The sequence below is a fragment of the Diaphorina citri genome, unplaced genomic scaffold (genome assembly GCF_000475195.1).
Source record: "Diaphorina citri unplaced genomic scaffold, Diaci psyllid genome assembly version 1.1 scaffold91, whole genome shotgun sequence".
NCBI classification, from domain to species: Eukaryota; Metazoa; Arthropoda; class Insecta; order Hemiptera; family Psyllidae; genus Diaphorina; species Diaphorina citri.
Genome location: NW_007377528.1, coordinates 253,511 through 269,025, shown reverse-complemented (window position 1 = coordinate 269,025; position 15,515 = coordinate 253,511). Strand labels below are relative to the sequence as shown.

General features: G+C 40.9%; 2 protein-coding genes across 2 annotated transcripts in view; both read left to right on the top strand.

Moving 5' to 3' along the window:
* The first annotated feature begins 283 nt into the window (after nt 1-283).
* LOC113473901 (phospholipase B1, membrane-associated-like) lies at nt 284-13,903 on the top strand. Its single transcript, XM_026833381.1, has 5 exons — nt 284-325; nt 7,111-7,397; nt 12,285-12,492; nt 13,152-13,179; nt 13,900-13,903. The coding sequence occupies exons 2-5, from the start codon at nt 7,131-7,133 to the stop codon at nt 13,901-13,903; spliced, it is 507 nt and encodes a 168-aa protein (XP_026689182.1). The 5' UTR covers nt 284-325; nt 7,111-7,130.
* Nucleotides 13,888-15,515, top strand: part of LOC103524299 (pickpocket protein 19-like) — a 5,787-nt gene continuing 4,159 nt past the window's right edge. Inside the window, exons 1-2 of the mRNA XM_017449553.2 lie at nt 13,888-14,045; nt 14,834-14,981. Coding sequence (XP_017305042.2) covers nt 13,921-14,045; nt 14,834-14,981 — 273 coding nt within the window. The 5' untranslated portion in view covers nt 13,888-13,920. The remainder of the gene's footprint in view (nt 14,046-14,833; nt 14,982-15,515) is intronic.

Below are 15,515 nucleotides of genomic sequence, written 5' to 3'. Positions count from 1 at the left end.
GTGTTTCCTCTGCAAGTGCTGGAATTGAAGTGTGCAGTGTGCTTCAACTCCAGTCTTTTTGGTCTCTCGCGTCTTTTTGTTCTGATGATGGGAATCTGAGTATTCCCAAAAGCTCACCAAACTTTCTTCGTTGAATGTCTTATTGAATCTCAATTGTCTTTTTAATTTTTATTTTAATTTGTGAAGATTCTTATCTGAATAATTATTTTCATTTATTTTACTTTACGTCTTGGAAAAGTGAGTATGAGTAAAGTGTGTCTACCTACCCCTATATCGGATCAAGGTAAAGTTGCCTTACCTATCATATTGCCCACCACTTAAATAGGTAAGTAACTAGAGCAATTTAATGTAGGTACCTATTATATGTGCCTTATAATTTACCTATAGGGCCTAATAATTTCTTGTGCCTGCTACTCGAGCTCAGATCTTCTGACATCAGACTTAGGTCTGTGAGAAGGTTCAATTTCCATCGTCAATTTCTCAATTATAATTCGAGGTAATTTTTTCCCTTTCTGTAATGATTACCTACTATAGTAGGTAATAGCATTTACCTAACTATTTATTTTTATTACCTACACTGCGAGCCGGGGGGTTCAATTTCAATCGTGAATTTCTAATTTTTTACCCCCTCTATGATTATTCATTACCTACTTACACCTGTGAGCGACCTTCGTGGCCGAGTGGGTGTCACACTAGGCTTGCACGCTGCCGGAGGTCCCAGGTTCGATTTCCGGTGGAGTCGAAGTTCTGCTTTGTGGTGGGATTGCCGGGTGCACTCAGCCTCGTGAGGACAATTGAGTAGGTAGCTACTTTATTCGAATAGCGACCAGTAGCGGCAGTACTTGCCGTGTATAGAAAATCCCCAGATGTCCCACACCAAAAACAGCAATTATTACATCGTAAAAGCGCGACTTAATATTTACCTGAATGGGTAGTAAAATACCTATCTAGGCAATATTTATTTAAACTTTACAAAAATATCATTAATTTTATCCTGATGGGATAATGTTCGTTCTCGGAACGGCTGGCTTTCTCCTGTCCTGTCTTCCTTCTCTCTTCGATTTCGGGACAATAGGACCATAGCAGTTACAGTTCCCTCTGGCAAACCTCTTAAAAAAAAAGACCTCATCAGTTATACAGTGACGTTATATTAACCCTTAAGTGCATGATTTTTTCTTTTTTGCCGAAAAAAATATATGTGTTGCCTTAGAGAATTCTAAGATACCCATTCTTTTTAATTTTTTTTTATCTTTTTTTTTAACCGAGATATACCGGTAAAACCTTAGTGTGTCATATATGTTACACCATGCAGTAAGTTCCCTAAAGGAAAAACGCCAAAAGCGGTGGAAAACCGTCAAAAATCGGCCTAAATACCGCCAACCGCAGCACCTATGGTTTTGTGTCGCATCCTTGTCACATTTGACAACTACATACCAAATTTTAAGTCTCTAGCTCTTACCGTTCTCGAGATATTTTGTTTACAGACAGACAGACACACACACGGACCAATGAAAAGCACAAGTTTTGTATCTCTGATGTCTGATTTGCATGACTCTCAGTGCATGGTGTATCATCTGTGATACACAAACAAATTGGCGTTTTGCTAAGTTGCTATATTAATTGAAGTAAATCTGTTTGCGTTGTCTTATTTATGAAAGAACAAGAAATAGGACCATATTTTTTGCGACAGTAAAAATATTTACGGAAATACATCAAAACTTACCTTGAAAATCACAAAATCTTCCTCTGAAGACACCTGCTGGTTTTCACGACAGAAATGGCAATATTTTTCTTAAATTCCAAACAAAGTGATAACTCTCTATCACAAAGTGTTGCCAAGTGTATAGAGAACCTCTCAGAATCAACAAAGTTCAAAAAAAGTCTAACAGATCGCAGCAGTGGTACCGAGAAGTTCATGTATCATATGTGATACGGTATGAACTTAAGGGTTAATGCGTTTTGAGACCTCTCTCATTATGGGCCCGCCAAGTTCAAGGTAGGTAACAACCTACCCATCTAGGTAATATCTGTTTACATTTTTATAGAGGTTTGATAGAGGGAACTGTAACTACTGAGGTCTTATCGTCCGGAAAGCGAAGAGAGAAGGAAGACAGGATAGGAGAAAGCCAGCCGTTCCGAGAACCTTATCCGTTCATGAAAAAATCTACCCCCGGGGGAATCGGACCTTTGACCCAGCGCTTACAAGGCAGACGCGCTACCTTCCAAGCCAACTAGGCTGACTTGTTTCTTGTTTACATTTTAGAAACCCCGTCTGATTTGTAAGAGTTAGGCCGCCGGTTCGATTCCTGAACCGATAATGTTCGTTCTCGGAACGGCTGGCTGTCCCGGATCTTGTCTTCCTTCTCTCTTCGATTTTGGGACGATAAGACCTTAGCAGTTACAGTTCCCTCTATCAAACTTTTTTTTTTAAACATTCTGGAAAAATGTAATAATTCATGCGTTTTGAGACCAATGTACCTTGTACCTATTGTTTCTTGTTTACATTTTAGAAACCCCGTCTGATTTGTAAGAGTTAGGCCGCCGGTTCGATTCCTGAACCGATAATGTTCGTTCTCCGAACGGCTGGCTGTCTCCGATCTTGTCTTCCTTCTCTCTTCGATTTTGGGACGATAAGACCTTAGCAGTTACAGTTCCCTCTGTCAAACTTTTTTTTTAACATTCTGGAAAAATGTAATAATTCATGCGTTTTGAGACCAATGTACCATGTACCTATGATGGGCTGTCAAGTTCAAGGCAGGTAGGTAGCAACATACCTAGGTAATATTATGTTTACAATGTGTAAGGAAAAAATGTAATAAAAAATAAAATTAATATGTTTTAAGACCTCTCTCAATTTGGAGAACCAAGTTCAAGGTGGAAGGTGGCCTAGGTTGCTAGGAAGTTACCTGTCTTGTAAGCGATAAGGTCTAGAAATCGGAACTTTTCAATAAAAAATAAAATTAATATGTTTTAAGACCTCTCTCAATTTGGAGAACCAAGTTCAAGGTGGCCTAGGTTGCTAGGAAGTTACCTGCATGTCTTGTAAGCGATAAGGTCTAGAAATCGGAACTTTTTAAAGAACTAAACAGATGAGGTTTGTTGTATCCTAAACAGATGAGGTTTGTTGTATCCTAAACAGATGAGGTTTGTTGTATCCTAAACAGATGAGGTTTGTTGTATCCTAAACAGATGAGGTTTGTTTCCGGTCTCGGAACGTCTGATGATGGCTATCTCCAATCTTCGATCTTTCTACTCTTCGATTTTGGGACGTGTTCGATTTCCGGACGACAAGACCTCTGTTACAGATCCGTCTAAAATCAAACGTCTCCTTTTACTTTCCTTGTCCCAATGATTTTAAATCAAGACTAGAGCCCGTTCTCCCTTTATTCCCAATATAAGGTTTAAGTCACCCATCCATTTATTGGCCTTGCTCGGCGTAGCTTAACATAGGTGACGCTTAAACCGGTCTTAAATGATCGACTGAAGTGTTATCTAAAACTTTCTCGCTTTGAGTTCATAGGTCGTCGCGACAAATTTCGAGATCAGAGCTCATTTGTGTGAGAAAATGTGAAAAAAATCCCCCAAAAACCATGGTTTTCTGAACAAAATTTGCACCACCATTTTCGTGAAGTCCTTCTATGGGCACAGACCGACAGACAGACGGCACCGAAGCGAATACAATAGTCTGTCCCTTATACCTTTTTATTACTATTGTAATAATAAAGGAAGGACGGACTAAAAAATCGAATTGTATCTCACTGTGTCCCATTATTTTCCCCAGGCGGACAAGAGGACTGGCGCACCTACCTCACGGTTCCCAACATCCTGAAGATGTTCAACCCCAACCTATTCGGCTACTCACTGAGCGACTCTTATAGTACGCATAGGAATGCTCAGTTCAATGTAGCCGAAATAGGAGCCATGAGTAAAGACTTGGTGTCGATGGCCAAAGAAGTCTCGAAGTTGTCAGGTCTACCTGATAGTGAGTGACTGGCCTTAGGCGTATTTTCCTTTCGGAAACGGACCACATTTTTCCCCTATTCTAGATGGCAGATTTCCTATGGTTTATTTTTACATTCTACTTTGCCATTTATTTTAAGTCTTTATTTTAAATTAGATCCGTAGAAGCTTGAACCATCCTTTAGGGCTGTTTGCCCCTACACTTAACCTTTGAGTGGGCTTTTTGGGCTTTATTTTAAGAGGCAGAGTTACCACTTACATGAGCTCTTCCACCCAACCACCTTTTTTTAGTTGTCTGTGTGTCTGTAAACAAAATATCTCGAGAACGGTAAGAGCTAGAGACTTGAAATTTGGTATGTAGATGTCAAATATGACGCGACACTTTTGGTTGAGATAGGTGCTGCGGTTGGCGGTATTTTGTCCTCTTTTTGGCGATTGAAATTTGGTATGGAGTTTACAAATGTGATAAGGATGCAACTCAAAACGTTTGGTTGAAATAGGTGCTGCGGTTGGCGGTATTTTGTCCGCTTTTAGGCGGTTTTTGACCGTTTTTTTGGCGGTTTTCAGCTATACCGACTAAACGGTTAGAGATATTGTAAAAGTTTGGCTATAAGAACAAGAACACCCAAAATAAGCATCATTCAATAGGATGAGGAAAGTCGTGTGATGTTCACACCAGATTTTTAAAATAAATGTTTCCTCTTGAAAAATATGCCAGACAGGCTAGACTAATTGCAGTTTGTCCACCTTAACCTACCCACGGGCATCAGGCAATAAGTTGATTTGGCATGCTGGGATTATCTGGCCATTCAATGTCTGACTAATATGGATGTATGTAAATTGTAAATAGGTAGGTAATGGGGAGTAGGTAGTAGGTAGTATATTATCAACTTATAATAAAATTTATAATGAACTTGAAAAATAAAGAAGAAGAGGAGGAAGCAGACGAGAATAAAGAGGAAGAAGAAGTCGAAGAAGAAGAAAAAGAGGAAGAAGAAGAAGAAGAAGAAGAAGAAGATGAAGGAGAAGAAGAAGAATTCAATTCAATTTTTCTATATTTGATTAACAATAATTGTTAAAATACATAATAAGGCGTAAAAAAATTCAATTAAATTTTTTTTTATTTGTTAAAAAAAAATTTTTAAATTAAAAAAAAAGGGGAAAAAAAAAAAAAAAAAAAAAAACATAATAAGGCCCATAACAAAAAAGAAGAAGAAGGCGAAGGAGAAGACGCAGAAGAAGACGAAGGAGAAGACGCAGAAGAAGACGAAGAGGAAGAAGAAGGCGAAGGAGAAGACGCAGAAGAAGACTAAGAGGAAGAAGAAGAAGAAGAAGAAGAAGAAGACGCAGTTAATAATAATAAGACGAAGAAGAGGAAGAAGAACATATCGTGAGAGAAATTTAGAACAAAATTTTCCGAAGATTTACGATTCAAGGTTGGAAGATTACGAGTAGATTAAGATTACTGTTCTTGGATAAACTTAAAATTACCTTTTCCTATCTTAAAGTACAGTGAACTTCCTTGGTTCAAACATGCATAGGCAAATCGTCAGTAAGTAGGTAACTACCCACTAATATCAAACCACTTAGTTCAATTTTTCTATATTTGATTAACAATAATTGTTAAAATACATAATAAGGCGTAAAAAAAAAAAAAAAACATAATAAGGCCCATAACAAAGAAGAAGAAGGCGAAGGAGAAGGAGAAGACGCAGAAGAAGGCGAAGAGGAAGAAGAAGAAGGCGAAGGAGAAGACGCAAAAGAAGACTAAGAGGAAGAAGAAGAAGAAGACGCAGTTAATAATAATAAGACGAAGAAGAGGAAGAAGTTAAGACGAAGAAGAGGAAGAAGAACATATCGTGAGAGAAATTTAGAACAAAATTTTCCGAAGATTTAGGATTCAAGGTTGGAAGATTACGAGTAGATTAAGATTACTGCTCTTGGATAAACTTAAAATTACCTTTTCCTATCTTGAAGTACAGTGAACTTCCTTGGTTCAAACATGCATAGGCAAATCGTCAGTAAGTACCTAGGTATAACCAGTAGGTAACAACTACCCACTTATATCAAACCACTTAGTCACCACGTGAATTCTGCCTGGGGCCTGACCACTTATTTATTCTAGTAATCTAGTAAAATTAGTAGACTCGAGTAAGTTGATGGTCAAATCGCATTATCTCAAACAAGAAACGAGGTAAAATCAGAGTGTTGACTCTGTGTGATATTTTCAAGTTCAAGATTAGGTGGAAATTATCACACTGAAGTCATCAACTTCCAGATTACGTTGGATAAACTTAAAATTACCTTTTCCTATCTTGAAGTACAGTGAACTTCCTTGGTTCAAACATGCATAGGCAAATCGTCAGTAAGTAGGTATAACCAGTAGGTAACTACCTACTTATATCAAACCACTTAGTCACCACGTGAATTCTGCCTGGAGCCTGACCACTTATTTATTCTAGTAATCTAGTAAAATTAGTAGACTCGAGTAAGTTGATGGTCAAATCGCATTATCACAAACAAGAAACGAGGTAAAATCAGAGTGTTGACTCTGTGTGATATTTTCAAGTTCAAGATTAGGTGGAAACTATCACACTGAAGTCACCAACTTCCAGATTACGGACATGAGATACATTTTACCTAATGGCCTAATGGAGTAAGGAGTAGGTACTTGGTTTGGTATTTGTCATACAATCTACCAAGTTCACTGATCCCACTTCTAATCCATCATACAGGAGTAGGTAAATTCAAAATCACGTCTGGAAGAGTTATAACTTTTAAAACTTGAGGTTTTACCCGTGGATGCTCCAAATTTTCGGAGCCTGGTCTATAATAAAGGAGAAAAGCTCGCGGGGGGTCCGAGCCCCCTCAATGCGGCCCTACCCTTTGGAGCAGATGTCAATTTTCCTGTAGACAGTTTCCCGAAAGGAAAACACACCTCCTAACATTCAACCGGAATCCAATTAACCTGACTTCTTCTTCTTCTTCGTATTTTACCGTGTACAGACGGGGTCGGCCTTTTTCGTCAGCCTCTTAATCAGCCCTAACTAGGGTGATTGCTTTGGCCTGGCATTTGGTTTTGGCTACAAATTTTACAAGTGAATGCAATTCGCACTCAACCTTTGCTATTTCTTCTTCTTTTTTAACAAGGGGACTTCAGGACACATGTAATGCGCCCGGTCACCCTGCTATGGCTCAGCCTTCACCTCCTCGCCCAGTTTGGCCACTCTAGACGGGACAAAGTCAACGAGAACCTGGCGTGGTTTTGGCGCTTGCCCGACACGGACCTACCCCGCTCCGAGCAGTTTAATTATGTGCCTCGATTTCTGCGGATTAGTGAGGAGTCTGAACACCGGTTTAGGACCACCTTCCTTCATCATGTGTTTGGGCTGACGTCTAATAATAAGAAACGCCTGCGGGAGGCCAAACAGGCAAAGGTAAGCGAGAGCACGCGGGTTCGATTCCCTCCCTTGTAAGCGCTGGAATGGAATACTAAAAAATCTAATCTAAATCATGCTATATTTGTGGTGAAGCTGAGAGCTTCTTCGTATTTTTTCGTGGATATCACAGCATTACTAAGAGCCTCCTTTACTATTTATATCTGTAATTTTCCTTTTTACTCTGGAATGCCGCCACCGGTTTCTACTCGGTTAAACTCGATTGTCCTCATGAGGTTGAGTGCACCCCAAACTCCAAGCACAGAGCCGAAAAAAAACCTCGTATCCGCCAAGAATTGAACACGGACCACCTGCGTGCACGCTTAGTGTGATACACACTCGGCCACGGAGGTTACTCGCTGGAATGGAATACTTATACCTTGTTTAACCTGCAGGAACAGGACTGAAAAGTCCCTTTATCCCAGTCTAAACAAGGTCTCGTGTATTTTAGGGGTTTAATAACATAATACAACAGTCTTTGGCGCCTACCTCTGAGTACAGGGTAGTGCGCTTGTCTTCTAAGCGCTAGATCGCGGGTTCGATTCCAGCCCGGGGCGAACTTTATCCTAAACAGATATGGTTCGTTCTCGGAACGCCTAGCTTCCTCCTATCCTGTCCTCCTTCTCTTTGCTTTCGGGACGACAACACCTCCGATGACACTATCAAACCTCTTTGGAAAAAAAGAGATTTTATAGTACGGGACTATGGGCCTATTTTAGGCCATATCGATCGGCCATAAGGCCAGCAACTCACTATCAGGTAGACCTGACACTGACAGGTACCTACATATACACCTGATCAGGTGTATACCTGTTAGGTCTACCTAATAGTGACAAACAAGAAACGAGGTAAAATCAGAGTGTTGACTCTGTGTGATATTTTCAAGTTCAAGATTAGGTGGAAACTATCACACTGAAGTCATCAACTTCCAGATTACGGACATGACAAACAAGAAACGAGGTAAAATCAGAGTGTTGACTCTGTGTGATATTTTCAAGTTCAAGATTAGGTGGAAATTATCACACTGAAGTCACCAACTTCCAGATTACGGACATGAGATACCTTTTACCTAATGGAGTAAGGAGAGTAGGTATTTGGTTTGGAATTTGTCATACAATCTACCAAGTTCACTGATCCCACTTCTAATCCATCACACATCATACAGGAGTAGGTAAATTCAAAATTACCTCTGGAAGAGATATAACTTGTACGGACATGAGATACCTTTTACCTAATGGAGTAAGGAGTAGGTATTTGGTTTGGAATTTGTCATACAATCTACCAAGTTCACTGATCTTACTTCTAATCCATCATACAGGAGTAGGTAAATTCAAAATTACCTCTGGAAGAGATATAACTTTTAAAACTTGAGGTTTTACCCGTGGATGCTCCAAATTTTCGGAGCCTGGTCTATAATAAAGGAGAAAAGCTCGCGGGGGGTCCGAGCCCCCTCAATGCGGCCCTACCCTTTGGAGCAGATGTCAATTTTCCTGTAGACAGTTTCCCGAAAGGAAAACACACCTCCTAACATTCAACCGGAATCCAATTAACCTGACTTCTTCTTCTTCTTCGTATTTTACCGTGTACAGACGGGGTCGGCCTTTTTCGTCAGCCTCTTAATCAGCCCTAACTAGGGTGATTGCTTTGGCCTGGCATTTGGTTTTGGCTACAAATTTTACAAGTGAATGCAATTCGCACTCAACCTTTGCTATTTCTTCTTCTTTTTTAACAAGGGGACTTCAGGACACATGTAATGCGCCCGGTCACCCTGCTATGGCTCAGCCTTCACCTCCTCGCCCAGTTTGGCCACTCTAGACGGGACAAAGTCAACGAGAACCTGGCGTGGTTTTGGCGCTTGCCCGACACGGACCTACCCCGCTCCGAGCAGTTTGCGAATCAAGAATGACCCACGGACGGATTTGAAAAACCACTGGAAGGTATTTTTTCTTTTTGTAAAAAGGGGAAAATCTTCAAAAGACGCCCATTGCAAAGAAACCTTTGCAATGGGGAGTGTGGGATTGATGTCCGGATACCAGGACATCCAGACCCACTACAACCCAACCTCTCCCTCTTCCCATTAGGGCCCTGGAACCAGATATATTGGACATTACCTACTTCAGTTGGGTCACTATAACTATGGTACCTACCTAAAGCTGTGTCCTTTATTCCTTCCTAAAAACTTCCTTTATTCCTTCCTAATCTAAATCAATTCAAAGTTAAGCTGTGTCCACACATAGTCGACACCGTCGATCGATCGAGGTGAATCTGTGTTGTCGAGCCAGTGTACGGTTTCAGTCGACATCGATCGACGGCCGTCGACTATGTGTGGACAGCCCATTTTTTTTTTTTTTTACTTTCTATTGCTACAGTATAGGGAGCTATACAACAAGTAATGAAAGTATTGCAATCGGTCCAAATTTTTTAAATAACTGACCTTTTTTGGGCCTCCGTAGAGCCCTCTGGTCTACAATCCACCCAACTCTTCTTCTTCTGCCTTTTCCCGGGTACAGACGGGGTCGGCGTTTTTCGTCAGCCTCTCAATCAGCTGACATTGGGTTTTGGCTACAAATTTTACGAGGGGATGCCCTTTCCAATTTGCTATTTCTTTAGCTAGGGAAAGTCAGGCTGGTATACTCCCTGTTTATAGTCCCCCAGCCAGACCAAGCTGGTCTACTCCCTGTTTAACGTCCCTACAATCCCCTCCTGGTTCCACTGAACTATTGGTTATTATTTCAGCTCATTACAATCATGATGGGTTCAAACGATTTCTGTTCGGACCTGTGCTATTCAGAGGTAGATAAAACCCTCGAACGACATCGTGAAGATTTGGTGACGGCATTGAGCATTCTTCAACGGGAACTACCCAGGACCCTGGTCAACTTGGTGATACAACCGAGTAAGTGCAGAAGGTCCCGTGTTCGAATCCCACCATCGACAAAGAAAAAAAACTCATTTTTCGATTGCAAATATTTCAACGGGTTACTTTCTGGTGTTCTCGTGTTAACTCCAGCACCTAAATCGGATGTGCCTCTTATCGCCCATCTGATGAGCGACATACTACGGGATGGGCATGCTACGACACAGACCTGTGAAGTCCAATGTTGTAGATATGTAGATGGTTAATAGCAGAAGGATTTGTTCTTTTCTGAGCTCCGCTGAGGTTTGGGACTTCAATCTACTTCTGGCCAGCCTAGTTAGCTTGAATGGTAGCGCCTCTGCCTCATAAGCGCTAGGCCGCGGGTTCCATTCTAGGTCAGGGCAGATTTTATCCTGAAGGGCTAATATTCGTTCTTGGAACGTCTGGCTTTCTCCTAGGTATCCTGTCTTCCTTCTCTTCGATTTCGGGACGATAAGACCTCAGCAGTTACAGTTCCCTCTGTCAAACCTTTTTTTTTAAATTGATTGATACCTGTTTCAGATTTACATGTCCTAACAAGCGGTCAGTATCCGATCCAATGTAATTTACTTCACCTACTCCTGTGTCCGTGTTTATTCGCTTCCAAATACAAGAGCCTACAGGACGATTATGAACAGCTGATGAGAAGCTGGCAGGTTGTTGAAATAGGGACTTCAATCTACTTCTGGCCAGCCTAGTTAGCTTGAATGGTAGCGCCTCTGCCTTATAAGCGCTAGGCCGCGGGTTCCATTCTAGGTCAGGGCAGATTTTATCCTGAAGGGCTAATATTCGTTCTAAGAACGCCTGGCTTTCTCCTATCCTGTCTTCCTTCTCTTCGATTTCGGGACGATAAGACCATAACAGTTACAGTTCCCTCTGTCAAACCTCTTTAAAAAAAAAAAAAATGATTGATTGATTGATACCTGTTTCAGATTTACATGTCCTAACAAGCGGTCAGTATCCGATCCAATGTAATTTACTTCACCTATTCTTGTGTCCGTGTTTATTCGCTTCCAAATACAAGAGCCTACAGGACAATTATGAACAGCTGATGAGAAGCTGGCAGGTTGTTGAAATGTGATAGCCTTCTTGTCCCAGTGGGCATCACACTAGGCTTGCACGCCAAAGGTCCCGGGTTCGATTCCCGACGGTGTTGAAAGTTTTTTGGCTCTATGCATGGTGTTCCGGTGCTTGAGTAGCTACTTTGATCGAGTAGCGACCGGTGGCGGCATTAAAAGTGTAAAAAATTATTGGATCATTGAAATATGAAATTTATTGCTGTTGAAATGGAGGTGGTAAGTAGAGAGAAGAGCGAGTGAGTGAGTTATAAAAGAGAACTACTCTTTATGTGAACTACTCAGTCAATGAGTCAGATCCTAAAAAAATGTTAAGACCCGTTCCCTCTAGTGTTGAGTTTCATCCGATTTTTTTACCGAATGTACTGTAGGCAATGTGATTTATTTATTTATTTATTTTTTTTTTTGAACGACGACACAAAATGGCCTTTAAATGAGCGTGTTCCCACTACGCACGACAACATTTTTTTCGAACGACAAGTGGGTATGGGTACATTTTCTCTCAAATCTCTCGGTTTAAGTACCTACATATATCTGATGAGGGACATACCTACTACGCGACGGGGATGCTAGGACACAGACCACGTAAGTCTAATGTTTGGACATGGATAATTATTTCTAAAGTTTGACTTTCCTTGAAGAAATTACCTTTTGTTGTTATACTTGGCATAGAGAATGTAAAACAGGTGGTGAATGAGGATTTGATTGATATATATATATAAAAAATAATAAAACAAAGTTTTAAAAATCTATCTTGTTAAAAAAAAATAAAAAAAAAATAAGTAATGGGCATGCTACGACACAGACCACATGCGTCTAATGTAGCAGTTGTTTCAACGGCGGTGAAACACTTATCCCTTTTTTATGATTTTTTAACACGAATGAAAACTCTCTTCTTTCTTCGTTTGTTCTCAGAAAGTACAACCCCACTATGAAGGGCCATTCCCTTGCGACCTCTCACAGGCAAGAAGTCCTCTTCCACCCAACAACGTCAACCAATTGCGCCCCGGCGATATCGATATAGTGGGCGCAATTGGGGACTCCATCACGGCCGGGAATGGCATTGTGGCCACGAATCCCAGCCAAGTGAACACGGAAAACAGAGGCCTCTCTTGGTCTGTAGGTAAGAACTTCGGCCCGGCCCGTCGAAGGCCAGCCAATCACTATCAGGTAGAACTGATCAGCCATACCTGTCAGGTCTACCTGATAGTCTGTGTGCTCATCAGGTATCAACCACTCACTATCAGGCGAACCTGATCAGGTCCGCCTGTCAGGTCTACCTGACAGTGTGTGGACTCTTCAGGTATCAGGTAGACCTGATCAGCCGTACCTGTCAGGTCTACCTGATAGTGAGTGGCTGGCCCAAAGGCCACGCTGGTTATCAAGGGGTCCGAAAAAAAAAATCGGGGCCCGGAGGGAGGGGGATCTTGGGGCCCTCCCCCTAGTCCCTTAAACGATTCTTGAATTTCCTACGGTTTTCGGGACGATAAGACCTTAGCAGTCACAGCTCCCTCTATCAAATCTCTCAAAAAAGAATTTCAAGGTGTGTCCAAACATAGTCGACTGGCCGTCGATCGATATCGATCGACAAGGTGAAACTACATAATTATGTTGTTGAAGCAGTGTAAATGGTTTAGTCGACGGCCGGTCGACTATGTGTGGACACAGCTTTGGAATAGAGCACCTCACCAACTAAAGTGTTTGAACCTTAATTGGACATGGCAAGTGTGTTGTGGAAGGAATACTGTTTGAAATCTTCAATCCATGGACTCCGCTATACAGTGGAACCCAAGAGACCTTTGTACGAAAGGTAAGTACAAAGTTAAACAATCTGAGGTAGGTCTGAATTAATATTTATTTACCTACGTTTCTCAACTTACCTCCGTCTGGTAATCAGGAAGGCGTCGGCATCCGTTCAATTCCCGTCTCCGAAAGTGTATATAATTATAAAAAAAAAAAATCATCAAAGGAGTGAAAGAGTGAAGAATATCAGTTTTTACTGTGAATGTCGTAGGACTTAGAATAAGAACAGCAAAATTGCGTTAACAATTTCAACGACACTGATGTTTCAATTATCTGACTTGAATCCACAATGAGTAAGAATATTTATGTACCTACGTATTTACGTATTCAGCGTAGGGAAATTTGATCTATGTAGCATTTTTAATGAATATTTTTATCCTCCTTCATCCCAGAACAATCTTGAATGTTTTTAATTTTAAATAAATAATACATGAGAAGGTTCTTGAGAAAAACAATTTAAGTACATTGGTACATTTACCAAAACTGTCACAATTAGTAAATTTGCTGAAACAACGGATTCGATTCTGGTCCGCGGCGAACATTATCCTAAATAGACCAGGTTCCCTCTCGGAACAACTGTCTTTTTTCTATCTTGGGCTCCTTCTCTCTTTCATTTCGGGACGCTAGAACGCTTAATGTCATGATTTTACTTTCCAAAAGGAAGACTGATTATTTCTTTAGGAATAGTAACTTTGCCCTATCCACCAAAATGGATGACTGTTTTCAGGTAGGTCCAAGTGTGGATGACATGTTCAGTCATTGCTACTGGCGTGGTACTCCGCATGACTGTAATGACTTCTGGCGATTGCAGAGGACCGAGGAGGGATTTTGTTATTCCTTCAACAGTAAAACTGCAGAGAGAAACAATATCAGGTCAGTAAAGAAGAAGGATGAAAAGAAGAAGAGTAAAAAAGAGGACGAAAAACTTGGGATCCAAAGAGAAAAAGAAGAAAAATGATTAGGAGGAGAAGAAGAAGAAAAAGGAGAGAACAAAAGGAGCAGGAGGAGGAGAAGAAGAAGCGGAATACGCATAATAAGACAAAGAAAATGAAGAAGAAAGACAGGGGAGAAGGAGAAGAAGGAGGAGGATGAGGTCTATACTTTCAATTCCTTATAGCTTACGAGTAATGTACATTTTGTAGGTAAAGATGTTAAACTTGGGAATGTTGCCAGCATTTTGGACTCTTCACTCAGCAAAGAGACGTTCTGAAAACTTCATTTTTTTTTCTTCACTTTCTGTAGAACCCGCATCAGTAACTAGTGCTTTGTGAATCCCACTGATGCAGTTAGGGCTGAGGAAGAGTCGAAGCTGTTACGACCGTAAACAAGATTGTTCTTTGTCGCTGGTTAGACTAACAGGAATACATGGGCTTTCGTAGAGGCTAACCAGCGACAAAGTTTATGAATGTTCAACAGGTCCCGCGATGGACCACAGCAAAAGTTTGAGCAGTTTCTAAAATAGCCCTTGTCTTTCTGAAAATCGCGTGAGTTAATAGCTCTGGAAGACCATGACAGTTGCAGACTTCGAGGCAAAACAGCTTCAACGCTCGTCACTCGAGCTTACAAAAATATCGGAGTAATAATCCTTTGGAGTCAATCGTTTGGGGAACAAGGACCGTTCAAATGACAGAATTCCTCTCTTTTCTTTTTCTCCCCCGCAGTCCAATCTGCCCGCCATTCGAGAATGCTGACGGCACCTACGAGGCAATCCGGAACAATGCCGCGGGCAAAATAACCGGCCTGGAGTTCTTTCTGGTTGATTTGGAGAAGGAGTATTTGCCCAACGATTATCGGGTCAGAGGATATAGCGTGAGTATTTTCTCCCATAAAAGATAGCCCGGAGATAAAGTGTACATCATCAGAAACATTGCTAATTCTTGGACCCTAGGGAAAACCATATAATTTTTGGACCCTAGGGAAACCCATATAATTTTTGGATCCCAGGGGGAACCATGTTCCCTGCAGGCTGCAGGGCTATACTTTTCTGAGTTCTAGTTAACTAACACCAGATTATTTTATTAAGTTTTAGCTTCTATTTCATTATTATTAGGAATAGTGGTTTCTCTCTCTCTCTCAAAAAAAAAAAAAAAAAAAAAAAAAAAAAAAAAAAAAAAGGGGACACAAAAAATGGATAACAAGATCATTTTATTAACGGTAGTTGCAGTCCACCAAAAGGTCGTAATTACAATACCGATATCCATGAGGCGCGATGTTCTTTCCCTTTACTCATGGTAATTACCTACATCTTTTCTGTACTTATTTTGTGTCACGATTCAGTTGCGCGTACTGTTTTCGGGCAGAGTTTCTATCGTCTGTCCAAAAAAAAGGCTCTTCTCAGTGGAA

Excerpts from the sequence above, each read along its gene's own strand:
- LOC113473901 (XM_026833381.1), top strand. The coding sequence starts at position 7,131 with ATGCGCCCGGTCACCCTGCTATGGCTCAGCCTTCACCTCCTCGCCCAG. Across the intron at positions 7,398-12,284 it reads GGGAGGCCAAACAGGCAAAG|AAAGTACAACCCCACTATGA; the intron begins GTAAGCGAGAGC and ends GTTTGTTCTCAG. Across the intron at positions 12,493-13,151 it reads AGGCCTCTCTTGGTCTGTAG|TGGAACCCAAGAGACCTTTG; the intron begins GTAAGAACTTCG and ends TCCGCTATACAG.